Consider the following 23,291-nt stretch of genomic DNA (forward strand, 5'->3'; position numbering starts at 1 on the left):
CCCAAAAGGCTGTCAGGGCAGAGAAGAGGAGAGTTATTTTGGACTCTCCTGGCTTCCTCTCCCCCTGCTTAGCCTTCCAGTAACCCAGACCCCGGGATTCAGCATTAGCAGGGGCCTCTGTTTGGACCTCACTGGGTGACTGTTTCTTCCTGTGGAGGAAACCTCACCGAGGAGACTGACACACAGACACACGCACTCAAAGTGCCCCCAGATGTGCGTGTGTCTCTGCGCATACAGAAACACACGCACAAAGTTTCAAAAATATGACTGTATGTTTTGGGCTGTTGGTTGCACAAAACCTTCATGGTTTATGTCTTTATTTAAAAAAAATGGAAAGTAATCATTAGTTGTAGCTTTGATATACTGACAGTGTCATTTTGTTGTTTTCACAGCTTCGATCAGTTGAAGATTGCAGCCAGTAATCTGAAGAAGCAGGCTACTAAGAAGAACGAGGGGAGTCTGGCCTATGTGAAAGGAGGCCTCAGTACATTCTTTGAGGCTCAGGACGCTCTGTCAGGTGAGGGAATTAACACATTTTTGTGTGCTGTGGAAGTGCCCCAAATGATGTCTGATTAATACACTACATTACAAATCATCACTCTTCACTCTCCTCTTAGAAAATGGCTCTTGATTTTTGGAAGAGTGTGTCTTTGGATTTTTTTTCCCCCCGCATGCGGTTTAGCAGCAGTTGATTAAAGAGGCTCATTTGGATGCCGCGTGAAAGCCCTCTACTTGGCACTGAAGTTGCACTGGCCAACCACAACACAGTTAATTCACCTCCATCAAAATGAGATCAGCTCTCACCTGTCACACAGTCTCTCGCTTCACTCTGAAAAGTCGACGTAAACACACACACACACACATGCACACACTCACTGACCTCTGCATGCAAAAAAGATTTCAAGGTAGCAGAGACCGACGGCTGTCGCTCTGCCAGGTACCTCAAATCGATTGTTCACTTCATCATTCATACTTTTGTCTGTTTACCCTTTGCTCCCGCCTTAGCTGCTCAGTTACTTCCCCTTACTATTTATATGTACACTTTTCTGCCTCCATCATTATTATTATTGCTTTCCGTATGTTTGTGCCGCGGTTGGAAGAGAGGCAATGTTTTCATTGTTAGCGGCTGAATCTAAATAAACGGAGCAGCCCAACACAATGCACGCCAGAGTATTAGGACTGATAGTGCCGATAACAGACCCAATATGACCAATGGCAACAATGCGCAGTCATTCTCACGTTCAGACTGAGCGTGCCTACTGTGTGCCCACTGCACCAATGGGGAAATGTACAGTTTCCAGGGGTTGAAGGGAAGCAGTGCTCCATGGATGGACTCATGTGACCTGTGACTCACAAGCACATACTATTGTGATGTTTTCTGGCTTGTGTGAATTTTCTGAGATGGATATAAGGCAGCACCTACCAAAGACTTTGTGTCAACTGTATAGAAAATTAATTTACGTGGAGCCAACAGAGAATTCAGGATGACTAAGTTCCCCTAAACATTCTTCAGATGTCTTAAATGGACCTTTAAAATCTTAAATGCTTGTAGTATAGTCACATTACCACATGAATTTCCAGCACACAATACCTTTCTAAAACAGAAATAGAAGAATCTCTTTATTGTCATTGTATGACATTACGGGTGGTGCTCCTGGGTGGTGCATCAAAACACATTTAGATTTCCCAGTAGGACTGTGTTGTTAAGCTCGTACTTCATAGGTTGACTAACTCTTTCTGGCTTTTTGCTTATAAACAGACTTAACAGTTGGCTGACAGGATAGATTAGCCAATTAAATGATTGTAGCCAGAAAATTAACCCCCAAAATACTAAAATCCGTCATGATTTGGTTTAGTGGGTATCAATAGGCCTCTGAACTTGTTTGCCACCTGCTTGCTAATCTGTAGAAATGAGAAGCATCACTCTTAATGACAAATGTCTTGAGATTAACAGTTACTTTTGTTGGTTAAAGTTTTGAAATGCTGAGTAAGGAAATTGCTCTGTGTGCCAGCCAATGATATTTCTGTTCTTTGATATTTCTATGACTCCCCCAAAAATGTCACAAGTTCAATTTAAAAAGTGCTTTTAATAAGATTTAAATTTGACTTGGCGGTGATCTTTGGGCACCCCGGGATTAGCACGGGGCTGTCTTCATCTCCAGAGAACTGAAGACGGCTCAATATTTCAGCTCACCCGACGGTACGCAACATGGCCAACCATTTCATTGCATGCAGACACACCAAGAAACTAATTGCTGAATGTAGTGGAGCATTTCTAAGCTAACAGAAGGTCACAGGTATGTGACTGCGGGAGTATGTCTGTGAATGTAGTATATATAGTGTTACATAATCAGATGGCATGAAATTTGTCTTCAAATTACTACTAATGGTGTTTTTGATCTTCCTAATGTGTAAACTAGCAGTTTTTGGTTTTTGTCATATTAACTTTCTTCCAGTTGACTAAAGAACCTTTTTTTTTATTAAAGAAATTCAACGTCTGTGTAGATTTTTCAAGCTTTGCTTAGAGATATTTCTTTATGTTCAAGCTGTGTGACCACTGATTTTCAAAAGACATTTTTAGTGAACTAAGAACAGAAACTGTCTCATGTTTGAAGAGGAATTATGACTAAAAATTCATTTTTCAACTTCCTGAATCGTGTCTGCTCACTATGACTCATTGCAGGCCTGCAGCATCCTTTTTATGCCAAAATTTGGCTTTCAGTCATAAAAAATGAAGTGGAGGCCCAAAACGGATGGCTCAAGTGGAGCTATTTTGTACATTATGTATGGTCAGCCAAACCAACATACCAGCCAGCATGCTGCTTTTGAGCCTGCCAGCTATACTGCCAGACCTCGTTAACACAGCTGTCAGAGCAACTGTGAATCCTTTCTTTGTCTCTCTTCGATGTTTGGCAGCTCTCTGCAGTTCTGAATTGGTCCAAATGAACCTCATCTGAAAAGTGTCCATTAGAATTAGAAAAAAATTAACAGTGAATAGAAAAACTTAACAGGGCACTTATGTGTTCTCGTAGTTCAGAATGTGCTGCATTAGAAGTTGCTGAATGCTTCCAAGCCTCTTCGTCACCATTACAACATTCTCGTCTCCTCTCGTGTTTATTTTCAGTTCTGCTTGCATGTGAGATTTTTATTGATGACTTTAATAGGCGACGTCTGGAGCTTTTTCTTCTTCTTCAATGTAAGTGTACTGCTGCCGACAAGGTGGAAACAACAGAGAGGAGCCAAATGTAGGAAAAGAAATGAGGCAGCTAGAAAATGTTTAGAACAAACAGCAGGATTCTGACTTGAACATCTGTGGACTTTCTGCCTCTCCCTCTCTTCTTCTTGTCCAAAATAATTGCCTCTTAATTGCTCTCCAGTACAGCTAAGCTTCTCCAGCACAAATGGCAAAATAAAATCTCATATCACCTTATCTAATTTAGACTTTGGCAAATCAAGAAACAAGGTTACCCAGCAGAAAACGAGCTGAGAAGAACATCTAAATAGTGATGACAATAAGTGAAAGCTGAAAAGTAGTCCTGTTAGCTTGTTGAAAACAAAATGTTTCTTTAAACTTTACTTTGAATAAACGTCCTCCTTCACACCTCTGCAGACTAATCAGACAAGCAGCCGGTTCAACTCCAGAACCTTTTTGTTATGAAGCAGCTGTGCTGCACACTGCACCACCGTGCTGCACTAGCATATTGCAAGAGTGCATGTTCACTGCACAAAGGAGCTTAAGAAAAAGCTCACCAACACATAACAAGACCGAGCACCGACAGAAATCTAATGTAAATAAAATGTATATAAATAGATTAAACATGTTTTTAATTTCCATTCGGTAATACTAATTTGTGAAGTCACAACCAAATAAAGTGTCAGTCAGATGCTGTTTAAAAAAACAGATTCATGTTTGCACTTTTGAAACAAAGGCCTTTGAACACCAGCCCTGAGTAGACGTAGGATTAGGTTAATAGGGTATCAGACACAAAGTCATGCTTAACTTTGTCAAGTGTGCTAGTTACCAAGTACAAAGGTAGAAATCTTACGTTCTGTAAAGGGAAATTTTCAGTGCCTCTGAAAAAGGCTTTAGCAGCTTCAAAGGTAAATATCTTCCTCACTTAATGAGGAATAAAGATTTTCTGTTTCTTGTCAGAGGGTCAGAAATGACCAGAAATTGCATGGATTCCTGTAACATAAGCTAACAGTCTAATTGCTTTTACTATACTTGGTGATCAAGCTTACTGCCAGATATACTCAGCCCTGCCAGTCCTGATGTTGGAGGCCACTTGAGTTGGAATGCTGCAAATGTACATTTTTAAGCAGCTCTAAACCCTTGTAAATTTGTATGTTTCAAATTCCTTGACATGTATGAGCTCTGTTTTATAGTTAAGGTAGTGTTTTGTGTTGGTGTTATTTTTATGCTGCTGAAGAAACCCTGTTCACTTGTACATGTTTGTTTGTTTTTTGGGGTTTTTTTCTATACCACCAAATTTCTGTGGATTACAAAGTATTTTGTTTATGTTTAGAAAGGAATTGTTTAGCAGTTTTAAAAAAACAAACAACAAAAGAAACCCACTGCTTGTGAACCAGCACACACATGGATGGGGTTTGGCTGTAGTGAACATTTGGTCATGGAGCCTCGGTGACAAATGTGACCAAGCCATCAGCCAGACGCACACAGTCAGCCAGTTTGTCTGCGTGCTTCTGGGACGCAGACAAACTGGCTGATTGACTGACTGACAGTCTGTCAGGGACTGGGGTTGTTGCCACTAAAATGTTGAAATTTGTGGTTTTTCATTGTTGTGTGAAAAGGAAGTCTCCCATTGACGCAGGAAGCGGAATAGCTACCGTGTTCCAAAAATGCACGATTCCCAGGGCCTATTCCCCGAGTCCCCATCCCCTGCTGGAGTCAAAACATTGCCGACTTTAGAAACCAGGGACACTGTATTTTTATTCTTATTCTTTTTTTGCCTCGACGGTTCCAGGAAGTTAAGCAGGAGCTGCAGCTCTTCCTCAGGTCCTGGCTCGTGTGTTATCCGGACCCTGACCTAATGTTTAGGTTAGCTGTGACGTCATGAGATCTTCAGTGTGCGACACATGCAGAGGACACGCAAACTGGCAGTAGGGCAAGGAGGAGTGTGGAGACGTGAAGCAGCCTTGAGTGTATGCGTGTGTCTTCTTTTGTGTTTAGTCCTATTAATTCAGCCATCTCCCGTATACACTCCCACGTCTCTGAGCTTTTGACCAAACCGGCATCTGGCCTCATTTTCTGCTGCTCAAGAGCAAGAGGCCAGTGACGTCCATACGGATTAGGCAATGGCATGTTTGAACTGGGTGTTTTTAGGAATACCTCGGTCTCTGCCTTGAGGCTTCTGTCTGTCAGAACGGACCCATATATTTATTTTCAGAACGCTCCCCCTTCACTTTGCCTCCCGCTCCCTCTGCTGTCAAGCTCTGCTAACAGCCAGCATCAGAACAACAGAGGGAGGACAGAAATGAAGAGAAGGAAATGGAGAGGTGTACTGTCCTTTTTTGCCATCCGTTTCTATCTTGTCTTCATTCTTTAGGTGTCTGCTTGTCGCCTATTTGAGTTGCTTCACAAGTGCGTATTAGAAAGTCTTCTAAACCCTCTCCAACTCCCTTCTACTCTGTCAATAAACCCACACTGCAGCTCTCACCACCCAGCTGCCCACTTCTTTATTTATATACTGGGGTAGCCCCGCTGCCTTCTCTCCCTATTTTTTTTTCTCCTTTTCTCCCCTCGTTCCTTTAAAAAAAAAAAAAAAATTCCCTCTCCCGCGTAAAGCTCTTCTTGCTAAGTGATTGATACAAACCATCAGAGAGTTCCTGCTCCCCACCACGCTCCCAGTACAGTCATTTTTAGTATACAGACCTCAAGCTGTGCTCTTCCCAAAATTGGAAACATTTTAAGATTCACATTACCTCCAGGTCAAAGGGCTCCAAATGTCCCAAGACCACCACACTTTGTTGTTGATGGCTTTGGTTAGGTGAATTGATCCAATACAGTTGTTCGCTGGGACAAGGTCAGGTCCTTGTTGCGTGGGAACAACCATGGGGGTGTGTGGCTTCAGTAACAGCATCTGTGGGTGGAGAACCAAGGCAGTTATCTGCCATCTACCACGGGGGTAGGGCATGTTTATTTGTTTTACCTTTGGTTCCTGAAATTGAAAATGTTCCCGGGGATTGGTTACTCTGCAGCGTTGGGAACGTAAAACCAGTCTTACATTTCTCACCCCTCTATGCTTTAAGTTATGATTTTTAAATTTTGTGAAATAAGCTAATAGTGATTTATTTATTTATTGCAGCTATCCACCAGAAGCTGGAATCTGATGGCACAGAGAAAGTGGAGGGATCAATGACTCAGCGGCTAGAAAACATCCTCAACAGTAAGTGTTCAATCAGTGTGCAGACGAAAACCCCACAAGATGCTTTTTCAGGGGGTGTTTTAATTTAGAAATCTTAATAATACAATAAAAGTTCCAGAATTTGACAACATCTCAGTGACACGGGGCTTTGGTAATACTGCCCAGGAATAACCTACATTAAAAAAGAGAATGAGTATGCGACGAGCCAGCGCAGTGCTGTAGATCACCCACCTTCAGCATCCAGGAGTTGTCGCTGACTCTGATGCACTGTGCCGTCAGACCAAACACGTCTACATTGTTTCACCGTTGCAGATTGTTCTGTTTTTAGCGTGCAGATCCTGCGTGTGCGTGCACGTGTGTCCGCCATTTCATGTCACACATGATAATGGGACTGCTCTAATGGAGGGTCAAGAAGCTGGTCCTTTCCCCTTTTCTAGTATAAATAAACCTCGTAGCCGGACATAGCTTTCATCCCAGACTTGAGGGCCCATGGCCCAGTGGGTCCAGTCTATCGTTCACCCCCAAAAACCAAGAGATTCAAACTGCCGTAGGCGCCAGTCAGACTATCACGAAATAGTCTTGTGAAATGTCACAGCTAAGATTGGTGAGGGAAAAATGTTAGATGTTCCCCTGTTTGGTCTCGTGCTGTTTTTCCTTCAGGGATTTTGTTTTGCGGGTGGAGTTTTGTTTTGATTAGAAGAATTCGGGTTTTTTTTCTATTTGACGGCACATCCAAGGCCACCCACGAAGTAAGTCAGCTGTGCAAAGGTCCCACCAAGCAGCCTGACTAAGAGATAGCCGTCACTTTCTCCTTAGCAGCTCAGTCTCTGCTCCTGCTCCTCTCTCTGTGTCAAATAACATCCAGAGCGGGAAGAAAACCAGAGACCAGCAATAAGAGGGAAATGTGGTATCAGCATTTATTTATATAGGATCCTAGTTTCTCATTTTCTCCAGCCTCCTTCACTCTCTCTCACTCTTTCTCACTTCGTCTTTCTTGTAGGAGCGAGCAATACTGCCGATACTCTCTTCCAGGAGGTCTTGGGCCGGAAAGACAAAGCTGACTCCACACGCAATGCACTCAACGTCCTGCAGCGTTTCAAGTTTCTCTTCAACCTGCCACTCAATATTGAACGGAATATTCAGAAGGTACTTAACCCTGTTTTCAGGTGTTAATGGGCACATTTTAACCTAAACCGCAATCATTTCCTAAACCAAGTACTCTTTAGTTCTTAAACCTAACTAGTGAGAAAGAAAAGGTAAAAAGCCTGTGTGGACAATGTGAAACAGCAAAACAAGTGCAAACAATACACAGCTCTAAACAGGACGTGAACCATCCTCTGGATGATAACCCACCTTTACTCAGTTTGTCTGCCCTCAGCACCAACTTTTGTTTTTTGTTCAGTTATGGATTAGATGAACATCTGTTTTGTATTGTGCACCTGAAAACTTTGGCCAATGTTTAGGACTGGTTATTTGTTATACCATTCATTTAATCCTGTTTCAGTTAATGTAACTATCAAAACGTAACAGTCTTGTGACCTATTATTGTTTAGTTGGTGGAAAAATAAAAACTAATGCCCCCCATGAGATGCGCTACCTCATTTCACTTCACTTAAGCTATTTCCTCAGATGCAGCCCTCATCGGCTGAGCTGGATGTGGAAACACAAGCGCCTGACTTAATGTATGCCATAGCAACATCATCACCACAAACTCTTCTAAAACCCTACAGCGTAACCTAACGTGCACCTCTCTAGAAATGTTACTACACGTTGGGTCCAGGCAGTGCACAGCTATTGGGATTAGCCTGTTCACCAACATCAATTCTTCCTGTGCATTTCCATCTGCATTTTTTTTTCGTATATCAGTGAGAGAAGCACAATCACCATCTCAATTTAAAAAACTCAATATTAACAAAATGTGGGGGCTAACAAATGTTAGCATATTCCTCGAGGGAGATTGCTGAAACTATCAGAATATATGTGAGGAGATGTACACAAGCACAGGCGTGAATGCTGCCAATGACACAGTGCACTCACATGGGTTACATCATAGGCACACTATGAGGATTCGTCGGGCCGTAGTTGAATCATACATTAAATGATCTTAAAGCTGCCAGCTGTCAGCACATCTGGAGATAGAGAAGGTGAATATCAGGAGAAGTCGCAGGAAGCCAGTGGGCTGAAGATTTTTCTCTCTTAGCCTCTAATCAGGCAGTTCCTATTTCTAAAACAAACAGAGTACTTGGCACAGTGATGCAGTGGTTAGAATTGTCACCTCACAGCACTCACACTCTGTGGAGTTTCCATGTTCTTCCTGTGCCTGGATTTGGATTGGATTTGGTGTGGATGTGACAAGAATAAAGCAGGGAATAGCATAAAGTGCTGTAATAATGTGTGAGTAAATGCTGCTTGTAGAATAAAGAGCTTTGAATGATTAGTAAGAGTAGAAACGGTGCTTCATTTTCACTAGTAAGTGTGGGACTACAGCACACTGCGCCCTGCTGTTTTCTAAATGAAAGAAAGGACAGTTTGGGACATTGTCCTGGTTTGGTTCTCTCGAAAAGTTTGAGTTGAGTTTCTGTGGAAATGTCTGTAGTAGGCAGCACATAAGCATATAAATATGTAGAGCAAAACAATGGCTCTTCAACCGTTGAAGCCACATAATGGCACAAAGTACACAATTTTTTTCCCTCTACTTCCTGATTTCCATTTTTTTGTATAAGCAAAGGTTTTAATTAAAGCAGTTTTGATCTTTACAAATGTTTATTATTATTATTATTATTATTATTATTGGGGTGTATAGGTGTCCAAATCTGATTTATAAACTCTCCACAGGCTTTAACATGCAGCTTAAATGATTGTCAACCAGAGGGTGGAGCTAGAGAGGCTTAAATGCAAAGTGTGTCTCATGATTGATGAGTTAAAAAACTGTACATTATGAAATGAACTATTTTTTCTTTCCAGGGAGATTACGATGTTGTGATCAATGACTATGAGAAAGCAAAGTCTCTCTTTGGCAATACTGAGGTCCCTGTTTTCCAAAAAGGTAAACTGCTTTAACTTCAACAATTGCATGAAGATCATGGCTTTTTCTAAACTGATTGTTATGGTGATTACCAATGTTTTGACTCCACTTTTCTGCAGTGTACGCTGAGGTTGAGACGAGGATTGGAGCTCTACGGAGTCTCTTGTTGGAGAAACTGCTGCAAACTCCGTCTACGCTTCACGACCAAAAAAGATACATCAGGTCTCTTTACAATTCTATGACCCTGTTCAAGTTTGGATATTTTTCTTTACACGTCTACTCTGTCAGCATCCAGCAGAAAGTCATGACAAGTCCCTCCACTCCCTTTGGTTTCTTTGATGTCTGCTTGTGTCATCGTTTACCAGAACTTCAACCTCCTCCCCCCTCCCTCTTTCTTTTTTTTCCCCTCTCACTTTCCTCAGTTCACCAGTCATATTTCTGTTGTCTGGCTCTCTTATTTCTGCTTCTATTTTTCTCTCCCCCTGTCTTTCTTTTCCTTCTTTTTTTCCACTTCATCCATCTGTCCATTCATACTTGTGGTTTCTGCCTATTTATTATTGTGAAGACCAACCTGTCAGGATCACAGAGACCAGCTCTCAACCACATGGCAAATGGCAACATCTTTCATCCTGGTACATTAGGCACAGCTCTGAACGCCCACTCAGCTCCTGTTTACTCTTCACGTGGAGAGAGAGTGTGTGTGTGTGTGTGTGTGTGTGTGTGTGTGTGTGTGTGTGTGTGTGTGTGTGTGTGTGTGTGTGTGCACGCGCGCTTGTTTTGTTCTTGTTCCTCAAACTTTTGAAAGATAAACTGTAATGAGAAACAAATGAACGGCTGGTTTTTAGAGTGACAGCAGAGGGGGTCAGGCCACAGCTTTCGGGGTGAATCATCTGATGTCTTAACTTTAAAGAGCCTAGCTATTCAAACCCCCCTTTGTTTTAATAGAGGATGATAAGAACACATGTTGGTCAGTCAGTCAGTCTCTCAGAATAAAATTGTAGTCCACACACACACACACACACACACACACACACACACACACACATATGTATATATATATATATATATATATATATATATGTATATATATATATATATATATATATATATATGTATATACACACACATACATACATACATACATACAGTGGGGCAAAAAAGTATTTAGTCAGCCACCGATTGTGCAAGTTCCCCCACCTAAAATGATGACAGAGGTCAGTAATTTGCACCAGAGGTACACTTCAGCTGTGAGAGACAGAATGTGAAAAAAAAATCCATGAATCCACATGGTAGGATTTGTAAAGAATTTATTAGTAAATTAGGGTGGAAAATAAGTATTTGGTCACCTCAAACAAGGAAAATCTCTGGCTCTCACAGACCTGTAACGTCTTCTGTAAGAAGCTTTTCTGTCCCCCACTCGTTACCTGTATGAATGGCACCTGTTTGAACTCATCATCTGTATAAAAGAGACCTGTCCACAGCCTCAAACAGTCAGACTCCAAACTCCGCCATGGCCAAGACCAAAGAGCTTTCGAAGGACACCAGGAAAAGTATTGTAGACCTGCACCAGACTGGGAAGAGTGAATCTACAATAGGCAAGCAGCTTGGTGTGAAAAAAATCAACATCACTGCTCTCGAGAAGATCTGCATGGAGGAATGGGCCAAAATACCAGCTACTGTGTGTGCAAACCTGGTAAAGACCTATAGTAAACGTTTGACCTCTGTTATTGCCAACAAAGGTTATGTTACAAAGTATCGAGTTGTATTTTTGTTATTGACCAAATACTTATTTTCCACCCTGATTTACGAATAAATTCTTTACAAATCCTACCATGTGGATTCATGGATTTTTTTTTTCACATTCTGTCTCTCACAGTTGAAGTGTACCTCTGGTGCAAATTACTGACCTCTGTCATCATTTTAGGTGGGGCAACTTGCACAATCGGTGGCTGACTAAATACTTTTTTGCCCCACTGTGTGTGTGTGTGTGTCTATATATATATGTCTATATATATATATATATATATATATATATACATATATATATACATATATATATATATATATGTATATATGTATATATACATATATATATATATATATATATACATATATATATATACATATATATATACATATATATATATATATATATATGTATATATATATATATGTGTATATATATATATATATATATACATATATATATACATATATATATATATATATATAGCAGCTGGATAGCGTAGTGGTTAGACTACACGCCTTTGGAACAGAGGATCGCAAGTTCGATTCCTGCCTGGGGCGTCTGTATCCAGTAAGGGTCCTAAGGCTAGACCCCCTATGCTAAGCAAGCCTACCGCAGACATGAGCGAGACAGATAAATATGAAGGCATGCCGGCTCGGACGTCGCCCGGATCAACAAGGTCCGCGTCAGGTGTTGAGGAACCAGGGCACCCTGACGAAAAGTGGGCTACTGGAACAAGAAGGCATCGGTGGGCAAGGGACGAAAACAGGGCGTTGTTGGAATGCTACTACGCAAGTAACCCCGGCGGAAGGGGCTACATGAATAGGATGAGGGACCTATGGATTCTTCGATACCCAACATCCACAATGACGGCGAAACAACTAGTAGCTCAGTGTTCCAACATTCGAAAGAAGGGACTGCTCTCACAGCTAGAGATTGACGAGGTACAACACAAATGCTACGGCAAGGAGGAGTCAGGACGCCAGGTCAGGGGGGAGATATCATCACCCCCACCCGAGATTGGGTACATAGCCCCAAGTGTGATAGGAGAAGGATCGTTGAGTGCGAGAGGAACTGACCTGAAAAATAGGATCATGGCCAAGCTTGAAACCTGGATCCCCCGTAGCCGGTTACCAAGATTACGTGAAGTACCCTCAGAAGGTCTGCTAGATGATGTTAATGCAGCACTACGGGCAATACCTACAACCACGATTACCGACACTAACAAGCTGATCTACAATACGGCAGCAGTGATCAGTGAGATGCTTGGCTACAAGTTGAACAGCCACAAGGGGCAGTACCCTCCATGGAGAAGGAGGCTAGAGGGCAAGATCAAAGTAGCACGGAGAGAGGTTAGCCAACTAACGGAGTTGCAGAAAGGTGCGACGAATAAGGTGCCTAAGAAATACAGCAAGCTGTCCATACCTGAGGCCTTGGAAACTGCCAAGCAAAGACTCACAGCCTTGGCCAGCCGCTTGAGGAGGTACACCAGAGAGATAGAAGGCAGGAGAATAAACCAGCTGTTCTCCACAGAACCAGCAAAGGTGTACTCTCAGTGGCAAGGGAACAATAAGAGAACAGCACCACCAAGGCTGGAGACGGAGCAATACTGGAAGAGCATATGGGAGAAGGGTGCAAGATGCTAGCAGGCAAGGCATACATGGAACGCCATAACCAAGTGGCCGGCATAGTGTACAGGAACATCTGTGCCGAGTATAACCTAGAAGTCCCGAGGTCAAAATGGGAGATGCCCCCAAGGGTGGTGGAGAATGACCGAGCTAAGATCCTGTGGGACTTCCAGATACAGACGGACAAAATGGTGGTGGCTAACCAACCGGACATAGTGGTGGTAGACAAACAGAAGAAGACGGCCGTAGTGATCGATGTAGCGGTTCCGAATGACAGCAATATCAGGAAGAAGGAACACGAGAAGCTGGAGAAATACCAAGGGCTCAGAGAAGAGCTCGAGAGGATGTGGAGGGTGAAGGTAACGGTGGTCCCCGTGGTAATCGGAGCACTAGGTGCAGTGACTCCGAAGCTAGGCGAGTGGCTCCAGCAGATCCCGGGAACAACATCGGAGATCTCTGTCCAGAAGAGCGCAGTCCTGGGAACAGCTAAGATACTGCGCAGGACCCTCAAGCTCCCAGGCCTCTGGTAGAGGACCCGAGCTTGAAGGATAAACCGCCCGCAGGGGCGTGCTGGGTGTTTTTTTATATATATATATATATATATATATATATATATACATACATATATATGTATATACACATAATGTATATATATGCGTGCTTATGCTCATCTCATTTTCATTCCTGGACTCTGGACTGGACCAGAGTTGCTCTGCATGATTCAGAGTTCAAAATGTTCCTCAATTATCTTATACTGAGCCTTTGCCCAGCCTCTCAGGTCATCCTGTCTTTGAAACAAGCTTGTTTTTGCTTCTGATGCGGTGCCTCATGTCAAGAGAAGGTTTGTACATTAGGTGGGCGGGGCTTTGTGTTAACAGCCAGACCTCTACTCTTATTGATGTCACATAGAATCAAGAAATGAAGCATTTAGAGCAGAGGACTGAGCTTTTGTCTCTGAGGGATTACTGAGTGTCATTATCTTGACACTTGGACCGTGTTTAATATGAGCATCCACCATCCAGGAAAATCTAAATTGCATATCATAAAAAAATATTTTTTATAAATGTCATGATGGCGTCATTGTGAATTTTTTTTTATTCTGATAGTCGAGAAGTAAAAAACGGATAATGTGACAGTCATATCTTATGCTTAGTGCTTCAAACAGCGTTTCATTTAAATGCAACTTTCCCTTTCTTCCTGCTTGGTGAGGAGTTTGTGGTGGAATTTATTTTTTTTTAAAGAATTGTGATTTGAATTAGCCGTCCTCTACGCTTTATGCAAAAAGACAAAGTGCAGTAAAACCTAATGGGGATTTTAGGCTGACATTAGTGGGCTGTCCTGCCCCGACTTGAGCCAGAGCTTTTATTGTTTTTGGCCACTCTTTATTGTCTGACCTTTGATTTGTCACCCATTTAAGTGTGGATTTTAATTTTGTTGATCTTTTTGTCCCATCTCATCTTCCATCTCCCTGTCCCACGCTTTCGTAGGTACCTGTCTGACCTACACGCTCCAGGAGATCCAGCATGGCAGTGCATCTACGCTCAGCACAAGTGGATCCTGCAGCTGATGCAGAACTGCAGAGATGAGTTCATCAGTGGCCAGAGAGGTGACTAAAAATGCACATTTGTCTGAGTTGATTCGTTTTGCACATGTAGTGAAAAGCCCCTATTTAGCATTTCCAATCAGGCAGCCGGTGGATGTCGTGAGCTGAGGGAAGAGAGCAGTGTCTCAGTCGTTCCAGAGCTCTGCCTACATTCCCTGCTCCTTCGCCGGCCTCCTTCACCCCAGCCTGTGCTGCTTGCTTGAGGCCTGTGTGTTTATTTTTTCATGAATGTATGAATAAGATGAAAGTGATGGAGCACTGGCTTTGGATTTAGGTTTCAGCGCTTGACATGTTACTGCACACACACAAACCCGCTTTCTCACTCACACACACAGCTTCACAGATGGATTGGAACAATTAACCCCAATTAAGCTGTTCCTCTGTTAAATCAGCCAGCAGAAAAATGTGGATCTGAAACCGTCCACTCAGGAAGACCAGTGATTTGCCAGCATGCGTGCACACTCACACTGAGGCACCCGCACAAATCCATTGTGGGGTGGGTGGCTGCTTCACATAGCACAGCTGGAACATAAACATGTCTAATGCTAAAAGTAACAGTGGTTTCCGGGGCTCAGGCTTGATGGATCTGGGGATTGGTTCGTTCCCCACTTCTCCACATTTAAATTTCATCTTGATGATTATGTCAGGGATGGCCCCTTTTACTTCACACTTACATTCCACTGCAGAGCAACATGTGGTGGAGAGGGAGTCTGAAATCTCATCCAACCCAACTGTGCAGAAAATTGCTAGTTTGCAAAAAACAAAAAAGAGCACAGAAACACACATGCTGGCATGGACATGTATGTTAACTTATTGATAAAGTCCTCATACCTCAAAGCATCACATCAATTGTCAGTGTGTCAGTGTCAATTTTTAAAAACCAGGTTGTAAACAAGCTTCTTAGTGATGTTAGTGAAGTTGGGCCTTTTAATATTGAGGTCTGTAGGATGGCTTGCTTATTGAACCAGCCTCAAGTGGTGATTCCAGGAACTGCATTTTTGGAGCCGAACTTTGAGAGTGATGTCTGTTCTTGAGGTAACATCATTTAAGATACCCGTCTGCCTCTGAGAGGACAGTAGTTACAGTCAGCATGCGACCAAAATGACCTACATTTAACTGTGCAGTCTTCTCATAGATGTGCACAGTTCTGTTGAGAGTTGGTTGAGAGCCTCCTGCAAACCCAACTTTTTGTCCAACCTGCATTCTTTAAATCCATTTTTACGTTGCCTAGAAAAGACTTGCATGTTTGCTTGTTCCTAGTCCACTGCAAATGGAATCAGTGAAATGACAGGCAGCACTTGTGTGCGATCAGTTAGGGTTTGTATTTTTTGGGGAACAGATTTATATTGAAGATTTTGAAATCCCACTGACACCCAGTGTAACAACCTTTGATAAGGTGGGGGTTCATTTGGTCACAGTATCACCTGCAATCCAGACTGTGGCTGCTGAATGCCTAACACCTTACAAGCCCGGGGATATATTGAGGCTTGGTTAGGGTGCCAGCAAAGCACACGGTCCAAACAAGTGGAAAGCCAAGAGCGCCACTACTGTGAAAAAACACTCCGTTGTGTTTAAACAAATTACCCATGCTGTCATTCTTCTGGTGAGCACAGTGTTCACACAGACATGCTGAAAGGTACACGCAATCTTTCCTGTTTTTCTCCCTGCTCTTGTTCTTTGTTACAGCTGTCTCCTGTCTTCTCTGTTGTCACACAGCGCCCCTCTTCCCCTCACATACACCTCTGGCAGATATTCAGCATCTCTGGTCTCCTCTGCTCACTTCTGGCCCAAGTGTGAAACCCGTGCCTCCACCCAGGCAATGCTTCAGCAGCCATCATTATAAAAACCACATCCACTGCATTCCCCCAGCTTCACTCTTCCTCTCCTTCCTTCCCACCCTTACCCTTCCTTCTGTATAGGACCCCCCCCCCTCAATGGTACCTCACAGCTACCCACTCTTCTGGTGGCCTCCTCTTCCCTTCATATAGATGCATTCACTAGCTTTTTTTATGCTATTGTCAGCATCACACATGGCAGAGATTATTCCGCTGTAAGCATCAGGCATATTTGCAGTAACTGGTGTCATTTTCTCTTTCAACTGTTGTTCCTAGTCAGGAATATAAGGCCAGAGGTCGTTCTGGTGTAGTCACGATTCCATTAATTACCCTATAAAATGCCTTAAATGTAAAATAAAACCATCCATCTTTGTTAGAAACAAAGGCCTGAAAGCTGAAGTTTTTTTGTGAGGGAGCATAGCAAGTTGCTTCCGTATGTCTAAACACTCCCATCGTGCCCCAGTGTTGCAATCTGACTCTGCCCGATCCAATTAGAAGCTGCAGTATTTTTATTTCTCGAGCGGCACTTCTTCTGCCAATGTCAACACAATTAACAGGAGTTTTTTTTCCCTCTGGAAAAATAGGTTTTCAGTGAGTAGTTAGTGGGAATTCACTGTTCAGACACTCTGACGGTGTGTTTGGGATTTTATGCTGCAGAAATGCTGCTGTAAGAGCAATGCCGTGATAATACTGGTTAACGTCTGACAGGTGTTTGCGTGGTCGTATTGACTGATTGATTCATTAGGGAACTTTTTTACTTGTATTCAGAAATTTTGTGATGTACATAAAGCCTGGAATTTCAAAACTTTAAGTCACAGATTATTAATAATAGTGATTTTATTGTAAGTCCCATCTTTACTTTTCCTGACAAGATGTCCCGTTGTCTGTGCGCACATAAAATCTGGGTGAAACACTGGGGCGTTTTTCAAGAGAAGTGTGGTGAAGCTTTTGTATTCTGTAGCGTGGGAATAAGGTTTGTGTCCTCTTAGACAGAAAGCAGGTATGTGTGCGTGTGGTCAAGGTCAGTGACCCCTCTGGAAGAGGAACCCATCCAGCCTGCAGAGAAGCCCCAGACACGATGAGGAAGTGTGTATAGATGACACACATTGTCTCAGTTTATTCAACACGCATACACAGAGGCTTCTATAGTTTCCCCCTGTAAATTTGAGCAAGAAGCAGTGCAGCAGCATAGTAAGTCCTTTGAACGTACAGAGCAGCAAAACACATGCAGTCCTCAGAATGCAAGTGCTTGTCCATTCTGAGGATTCGGCGGCCACCTGGGTCAACAGCAGCTCTCATCCCTGTAAAAAGACAGGAAAACTTCAGAGAGACAGAGCCTGTATTGCACCATATGGTGTGTGTGTGCGCGCGTGTGTCTGTCTGTGTGTATTTGCGATATAAGAAAGCCTCGTCTGTTTACAGATAGTCTGACTCAAATGAGAATTTCCTTACATTTTCTGGCCTGGATGGGTGTGTTGTGTGCACAGCCACCTCAACCACAATTTTCTCCTCTGCTTGGGGATTTCTCAATTCTTGCTTACACACTACATTCAACATTGTGACTCACCAGTACGCTTTTCTGTGTATGTGAGTGTGTGTGAGAGACACATGTTTTGGAAATGTGGCTCATCAGTCTCCATTGATTTAGACAAACTGGTGTGGGCGTAGTGCAGCGTTGCACGAACCTGTCCTTAAAGTTTCATTTTCATTGTAGCAATTTTGATCTTCTTAGCACCGCAGTCTTTCACTTTCATTCCTTTTTGCCACCCCTTGTTCTGTTATCATTAAGTTATCTCACAGATTCAATTTGCTAACGTTGTCTCACATGCAGCGATAGGAGTGTGTGGTTGCAGAACTTTCTCATTCATTACCGCTGCATAGCTCCCTGTTGCCATCTAGAGGAGCTCTTAAGAATCAGATGTGACAGAGCACATTGTGGCCAGCGTAAACCCACTTCACCCCAGCACTCGCAAAGACCACTGCTCTGTTTCCCCACCGTGAAAACAAGGGGACATTCTCTCCGCTGAGATGGATCAGAACACAAATAAAGAAAGTAGGGAGGGATTGTTTTGTGTGAAAGCCCGTTAAGCTTATTGAGGAATGTGGAATTATGAAAATGTGATTATTTAATATGTGGAGTATGTGTTTCTTTTCCCTTCAAGCTCATTTCTCATCCCTCCCCACTTTCGTTATGTCTCTCAGTGGGTGCGGGAGCTCTGGACCCAGAGGGGGATACCCGTCCACCAGCCCTCGGAAGGCTCAGCCACACCGCGTCTCTGAAGAGAGGGGGCAGTCTCCGAACGCCACGATCCAGCAGTGAGTAGTGCAGCACTTCACAGATTCGCCCACACACTGAGTTCTAAGGGGGGCTTCCCTGTCTGCGCTAAACTCTGTACACACGTACGTTTGTTTGTTTGTGTGTGTGTGTAACACTTTTGGTCGTGTACAGTGTTTAGGGGAATCTTGCATCACACTGTACGGTAAAGGCACAAATAAAAAAAACAAAGATCTTAAGCTTTATGTGCCAGGAATTAAACCATTCTGATATGTGAATATTGGAACTGCACAGTCATTATGCCAATATCCTCTATCATGTCATCTGTGTGTCCTTTTTTTCTAGATTGGCACTTTGAGACCCCGCAGCAGGTGCAGTTTGTGGAGAAGCTTTCAGATGTTGTGATCGGTCAGCTGCCCAATTTCTGGAAGCTTTGGATCTCCTACGTTAATGGAAGTCTTTTTAGCGAGGTGAATACTCACCAAGTAGACAGAAATCCTGCATACAGCATGTTTTTATAGCAACAGTGGTCACTTTGCCACACAAGATAATCCAGAGATGAACGTGGCCCTGTGGAGCTGTAGCCCAAAAATGTAAATCTTTGTTTGTGGTCATTTCCATTATTTTTGTAAATATAGGGGTTCAAGGCAGTGATTGTCATTTGGAGGGTCAAGATTAGAAGTGAGTCAGAATATCTCAAGTCAGAGGGGCAAGGAAAGTCACAGCACCACAAACCTCTCCATGTCGTGCTGCATTTTGATTTCACACATCACACAACCAGCTGCTTTATAATGCACAAATTATAATCTTCAAAAGTGTGGTTAAAGTGTAGTGAAAGCAAAAATAAAATTGTGTTTTTGTTGAAATTGTGTGGAAAGGAGTGCCATCAAGGGACCGTGCCCTGTCGAAAATCTTTAACCAGTAGATCGATACGCGTGCTAACACCACATTATGGACAACATCTGCAAAAGAATGAAAGGGACATTAGTTTTGTCACATAATCAATACAACAATTGAAATAAATGACAATAAAAACTGGTATAATAAATAAATTGCTATAAATTTAGCTCAATAGTTCAGCTTTGTTTCACTCATATTCATTGAGGATTATCTCATGAAATTCCTTTGGTGAGTTAGGTATTTAATTTGGGATTAAGAGAAGGGGAATGATTTTCCATGAGTCAACTCAGGTTAATGAGCTTCTACTGATAGGCCAAAACGAATGGTGTTCTTAGTAATACACAAATGTCTCCGTGAACAAGAATATTTCCCATGAAAACTTTAGGCTAGGCTAATAAAAGCTTTTTTTAGAAACTCAGTTTTTTCGAAATCCTCTGCAGGTTTACATTCCATATCTGTGTTTTTCAGGGTTTCCATTTAAGAGAAATTATTTGATTATTCTCAAGAAAAGTTGAATGAATGTCATTTGCATTATCATAGTTTGCTCTAATGCAGGCACAGAAAGCAACATAAAATCTATTTTCCGTCAGTAATCTGGACTTCTCAGAGGTGACTAAGTATTTGTGTCTTCCCCTACAGACTGGAGAGAAATCTGGGCAAGTGGAAAAATCCAAGAAGAATGCCAGACAGAGACAGAATGACTTTAAAGTATGAGGATTTCTAACTCCAGTTTACTCTAATGTTAATTTGAGATAATGTTTTTTAAAGACACATTCTGCAGTACATACTGTATGTTGTCTGTTTTGTAGAAAATGATTGAAGAGCTGACCAGTCGGCTCGTGAAGCTCATTCGGGGTGCTCTCTTACCCGCCACCTTGCCGCAAGGGGAGCTGAGTCTTTATGGAGGCTGGGAGAGCAAGACAGAGTTGGCTGGATCATGGCTTACACAAATCATACACACTGTCAGGTCCTCACACTTTGGCTGTAATTAATTTGCTTACATGTTTGGTTAAATGGAGGCATTTGGGAGCCACATGCTTACCTTGCCTTTAATAACAGACCTCTGTTCTCTGGCGTTTCTCATCCAGGGGTTGTCATGAGGCTCTGTCTGCTATGGAGATCCCAAATGATTTGCTGCAGGTGATCCAGGATCTTCTGCTGGATTTGAGAGTTCACTGTCTCATGGTGACTCTGGTGCACACAACAGAAGGTGAGAGAGCTCTCAGTAATGGACAAAATATTTTCATCAAGATCTTCATTTTAATTGACTCCAAGTTACCAAACAGTTTATTTTGTTTTCAATGTTCAGTGTGGCAGGATCATAAAAACTAAAAGCAGCTTTTGCTGTGTCAATGCAATCTTCATGTGACAGAGCCAGTCTTTGGACTGAGCCCATTATTGTCCTGAACACCCATCTAGTACATAAATAATGTACAATGGCTTCCTAATGAGAGCCTTCTCATCCAGTTATCCAAAATATCACATTTTTCAGGCAGCAAAAAACATCTAACAATTTCATATTATATGAAGTATTGAGAACTAAAATTAGCACCAGTAATAAACCTGGAGGTAGGTAGGTAAACGACATCCAGTTGCTTTAGATTACAGCCAGATAGATGCCTGTAAATCACTCTAGTCCTAGACTGAGAGGAAAACTGCTTCTTTTCTTTGCGGATCCTAGAGAAGCTAACATGCAAGAAAGTTAACATGCAAGAAACCAAGGTTTTGTCAAAGTTTAACAAGATCGGTATGATATTTGAGGCGAAGCTTGGCATCTGCTAGTGTGCTGATGTACAGTGAAACATGAAACACTCACTCTGGAGGGGCTCATAACATCCTTAAAATCTTTATTTCTAGTGTCTACATTTTACCTTGTTTTTCTGGGTTTTTAAAATAAAGATATGTATAGTATTTATTCATGTATGTATTTGTACCTAATTTATTATTGTACATTGAAAGGCTTTTAAATGTGTTGACCGAGTGTGTTAAGAAGACGTTTACTGGAAAGTATGCCTGCTTGTACCAGCTACATGGGGCAAAATATGCCAGGCCCTGCTTACCCTTGCAAATAATGTATTTGTTGGTCTAAGCAAAACAGCATTGGGAATCTTTACCAGTAGAATAAAAAAAAGTTGTCACCATAGACACGTTATTAATCTCCACATGAGAAATAAAAAGCTGTGTCATTCTGAAATCACACTTTGATTATCATCCGTTACTTGTGTAATCCCCTGCTAGACAAGAATGCGAAAGGACATGAACTCAAAACCTGCAGAACACGACAGATTTTTATAAAACCATGTGAATTTGTTAATAAGCGCTTAGTGGTCAGTGTCCTCAAGTGTCACTTTTAGCTAATTCAACTTCCAGGTTAGTAATGGAGAAAGTGTTATGAGACTAAAACCAGACAGGCTGTGTTTCACTTGTGGTTAGGTATGGTCATTTTGAGAAGAGTGACTGTTTTTTTTTCTTAACTCCCCCCACTCACACGCACATTCTCACACACACAAACACACCACACGCACACACCAAATTGTGGTCTGGGAAGAAAGGGTTTGATTTTATATCATGTGGTTTTCCCTCAGAAACCTTTAAATCTGTTCATATTTCCATTACTTACGACCCCTTATGAAAGTCTCCACACTCCACATGTAAACGGCTCTGAGTTCAAAAAACTGTAGCACAGTTTCAAGTGATGGCCCTTTCGATTTGTGCTTTTTATACCCATAGATGTCAACAGGCTTGCTGAAAAGGAAGACTGGTTGGTAGATAATGAGGGAATCACCAGCCTGGTAAGGATTGGTTAATTTATCAAGCAGCACTCTGTGTCTTCATAGAAATCACAGAAAGTTTAATATCTATGTATACTTTCTAGCTGGCAGCGATTCATTGCATTTGTTTAGTCCACTGAGTACTTGTGGGTCTGTTTTAACTAATCTGTGTTGAAGTGTGATGTTATCTAATGTAGCCCATGTTTGTAATCTCTGTTTTTAATGTTTTTGCAGCCTTCACGGTTTGAGCAGTGTATGGTCCAGATGCTGCAGTCACTCAAAGAGCCCCTGGAAATCAAACCCGGAGAAACAAATGTTCGTTCATACCCTGCAAACATCAGAGCTACAGAAGTTTTCACATGATAATCAATAGTCATGAGTTTCTTCATCCATTAAATGAACTTAAATAGCTGACACTGACACGTGACAGTTACTTGTCATCTGTTAGACACAGGCTGTTATGGGGCTGGCATGCCTCCTTTCAATTGCAGTAATTGTCCCTCTGAATGAATGAATGGGAATCCTGCTGTTCCTGGCATTGTCACAAACTTTAGCATCGCTGAGGTGATGTTGAGTTCGATGGCAGCAGCACAGAAAGAAAAAGACTTCTGGATAAGAGCATAAAATCTGTTGTGCCTTTCCAGATGTGCAATGTGTCAGTTCCACTGACTCCTAACGCACACCCATACTATCAGAGGTAGATACCTTTTAAATATGACTGGTTCATCTCCTCTTTAGCTGAGAGGACGCAGCATCAGTGTTCTAATAAAATAATTTCAAATTTTCATTAGTCTGACCTGAGCTTTGTCCCAGAGATGACGGCAGTGTTTCACACAGGCTTCTTCTTTTTGGTCGATGATATTGTAAACTGTTTTCTAAAAGTGTGCCTGAGCCCATGCAGTTATTTTCATTACAGAATCATGCCTGCTTTTACTGCAGCGCCACCTCTGAAACCAAAGTGCACGAGAGTCCAGTACTGATTTTCAGACTTGCCCCTTGTACATAGAGATCGCTCTGTGTTTTTTGGTTTTTGTAAATGATAACACGCAGCGTAGATGATAAGATATTCAGTCTTCATAATTTTACAGTAACAAACACTATTCTGTAGTTGGAGTTGTTTT

At 42.2% G+C, this 23,291-nt stretch overlaps 1 protein-coding gene across 2 annotated transcripts in view; it reads left to right on the forward strand.

The window, feature by feature from the left end:
* The window catches only part of exoc2 (exocyst complex component 2), a 51,901-nt gene that overhangs the window by 19,177 nt on the left and 9,433 nt on the right, over window positions 1–23,291 (forward strand). For both annotated transcript variants that reach the window (XM_004571759.2, XM_076875621.1), the window contains exons 6-18: window positions 393–517; window positions 6,327–6,407; window positions 7,387–7,532; window positions 9,351–9,432; window positions 9,531–9,633; window positions 14,274–14,392; window positions 18,427–18,540; window positions 18,845–18,969; window positions 20,039–20,107; window positions 20,209–20,366; window positions 20,488–20,609; window positions 22,130–22,191; window positions 22,405–22,485. In XM_004571759.2, coding sequence (XP_004571816.2) covers window positions 393–517; window positions 6,327–6,407; window positions 7,387–7,532; window positions 9,351–9,432; window positions 9,531–9,633; window positions 14,274–14,392; window positions 18,427–18,540; window positions 18,845–18,969; window positions 20,039–20,107; window positions 20,209–20,366; window positions 20,488–20,609; window positions 22,130–22,191; window positions 22,405–22,485 — 1,387 coding nt within the window. The remainder of the gene's footprint in view (window positions 1–392; window positions 518–6,326; window positions 6,408–7,386; window positions 7,533–9,350; window positions 9,433–9,530; window positions 9,634–14,273; window positions 14,393–18,426; window positions 18,541–18,844; window positions 18,970–20,038; window positions 20,108–20,208; window positions 20,367–20,487; window positions 20,610–22,129; window positions 22,192–22,404; window positions 22,486–23,291) is intronic.

Source organism: Maylandia zebra, linkage group LG17, assembly GCF_041146795.1.
Source record: "Maylandia zebra isolate NMK-2024a linkage group LG17, Mzebra_GT3a, whole genome shotgun sequence".
Lineage (NCBI taxonomy): Eukaryota > Metazoa > Chordata > Actinopteri > Cichliformes > Cichlidae > Maylandia > Maylandia zebra.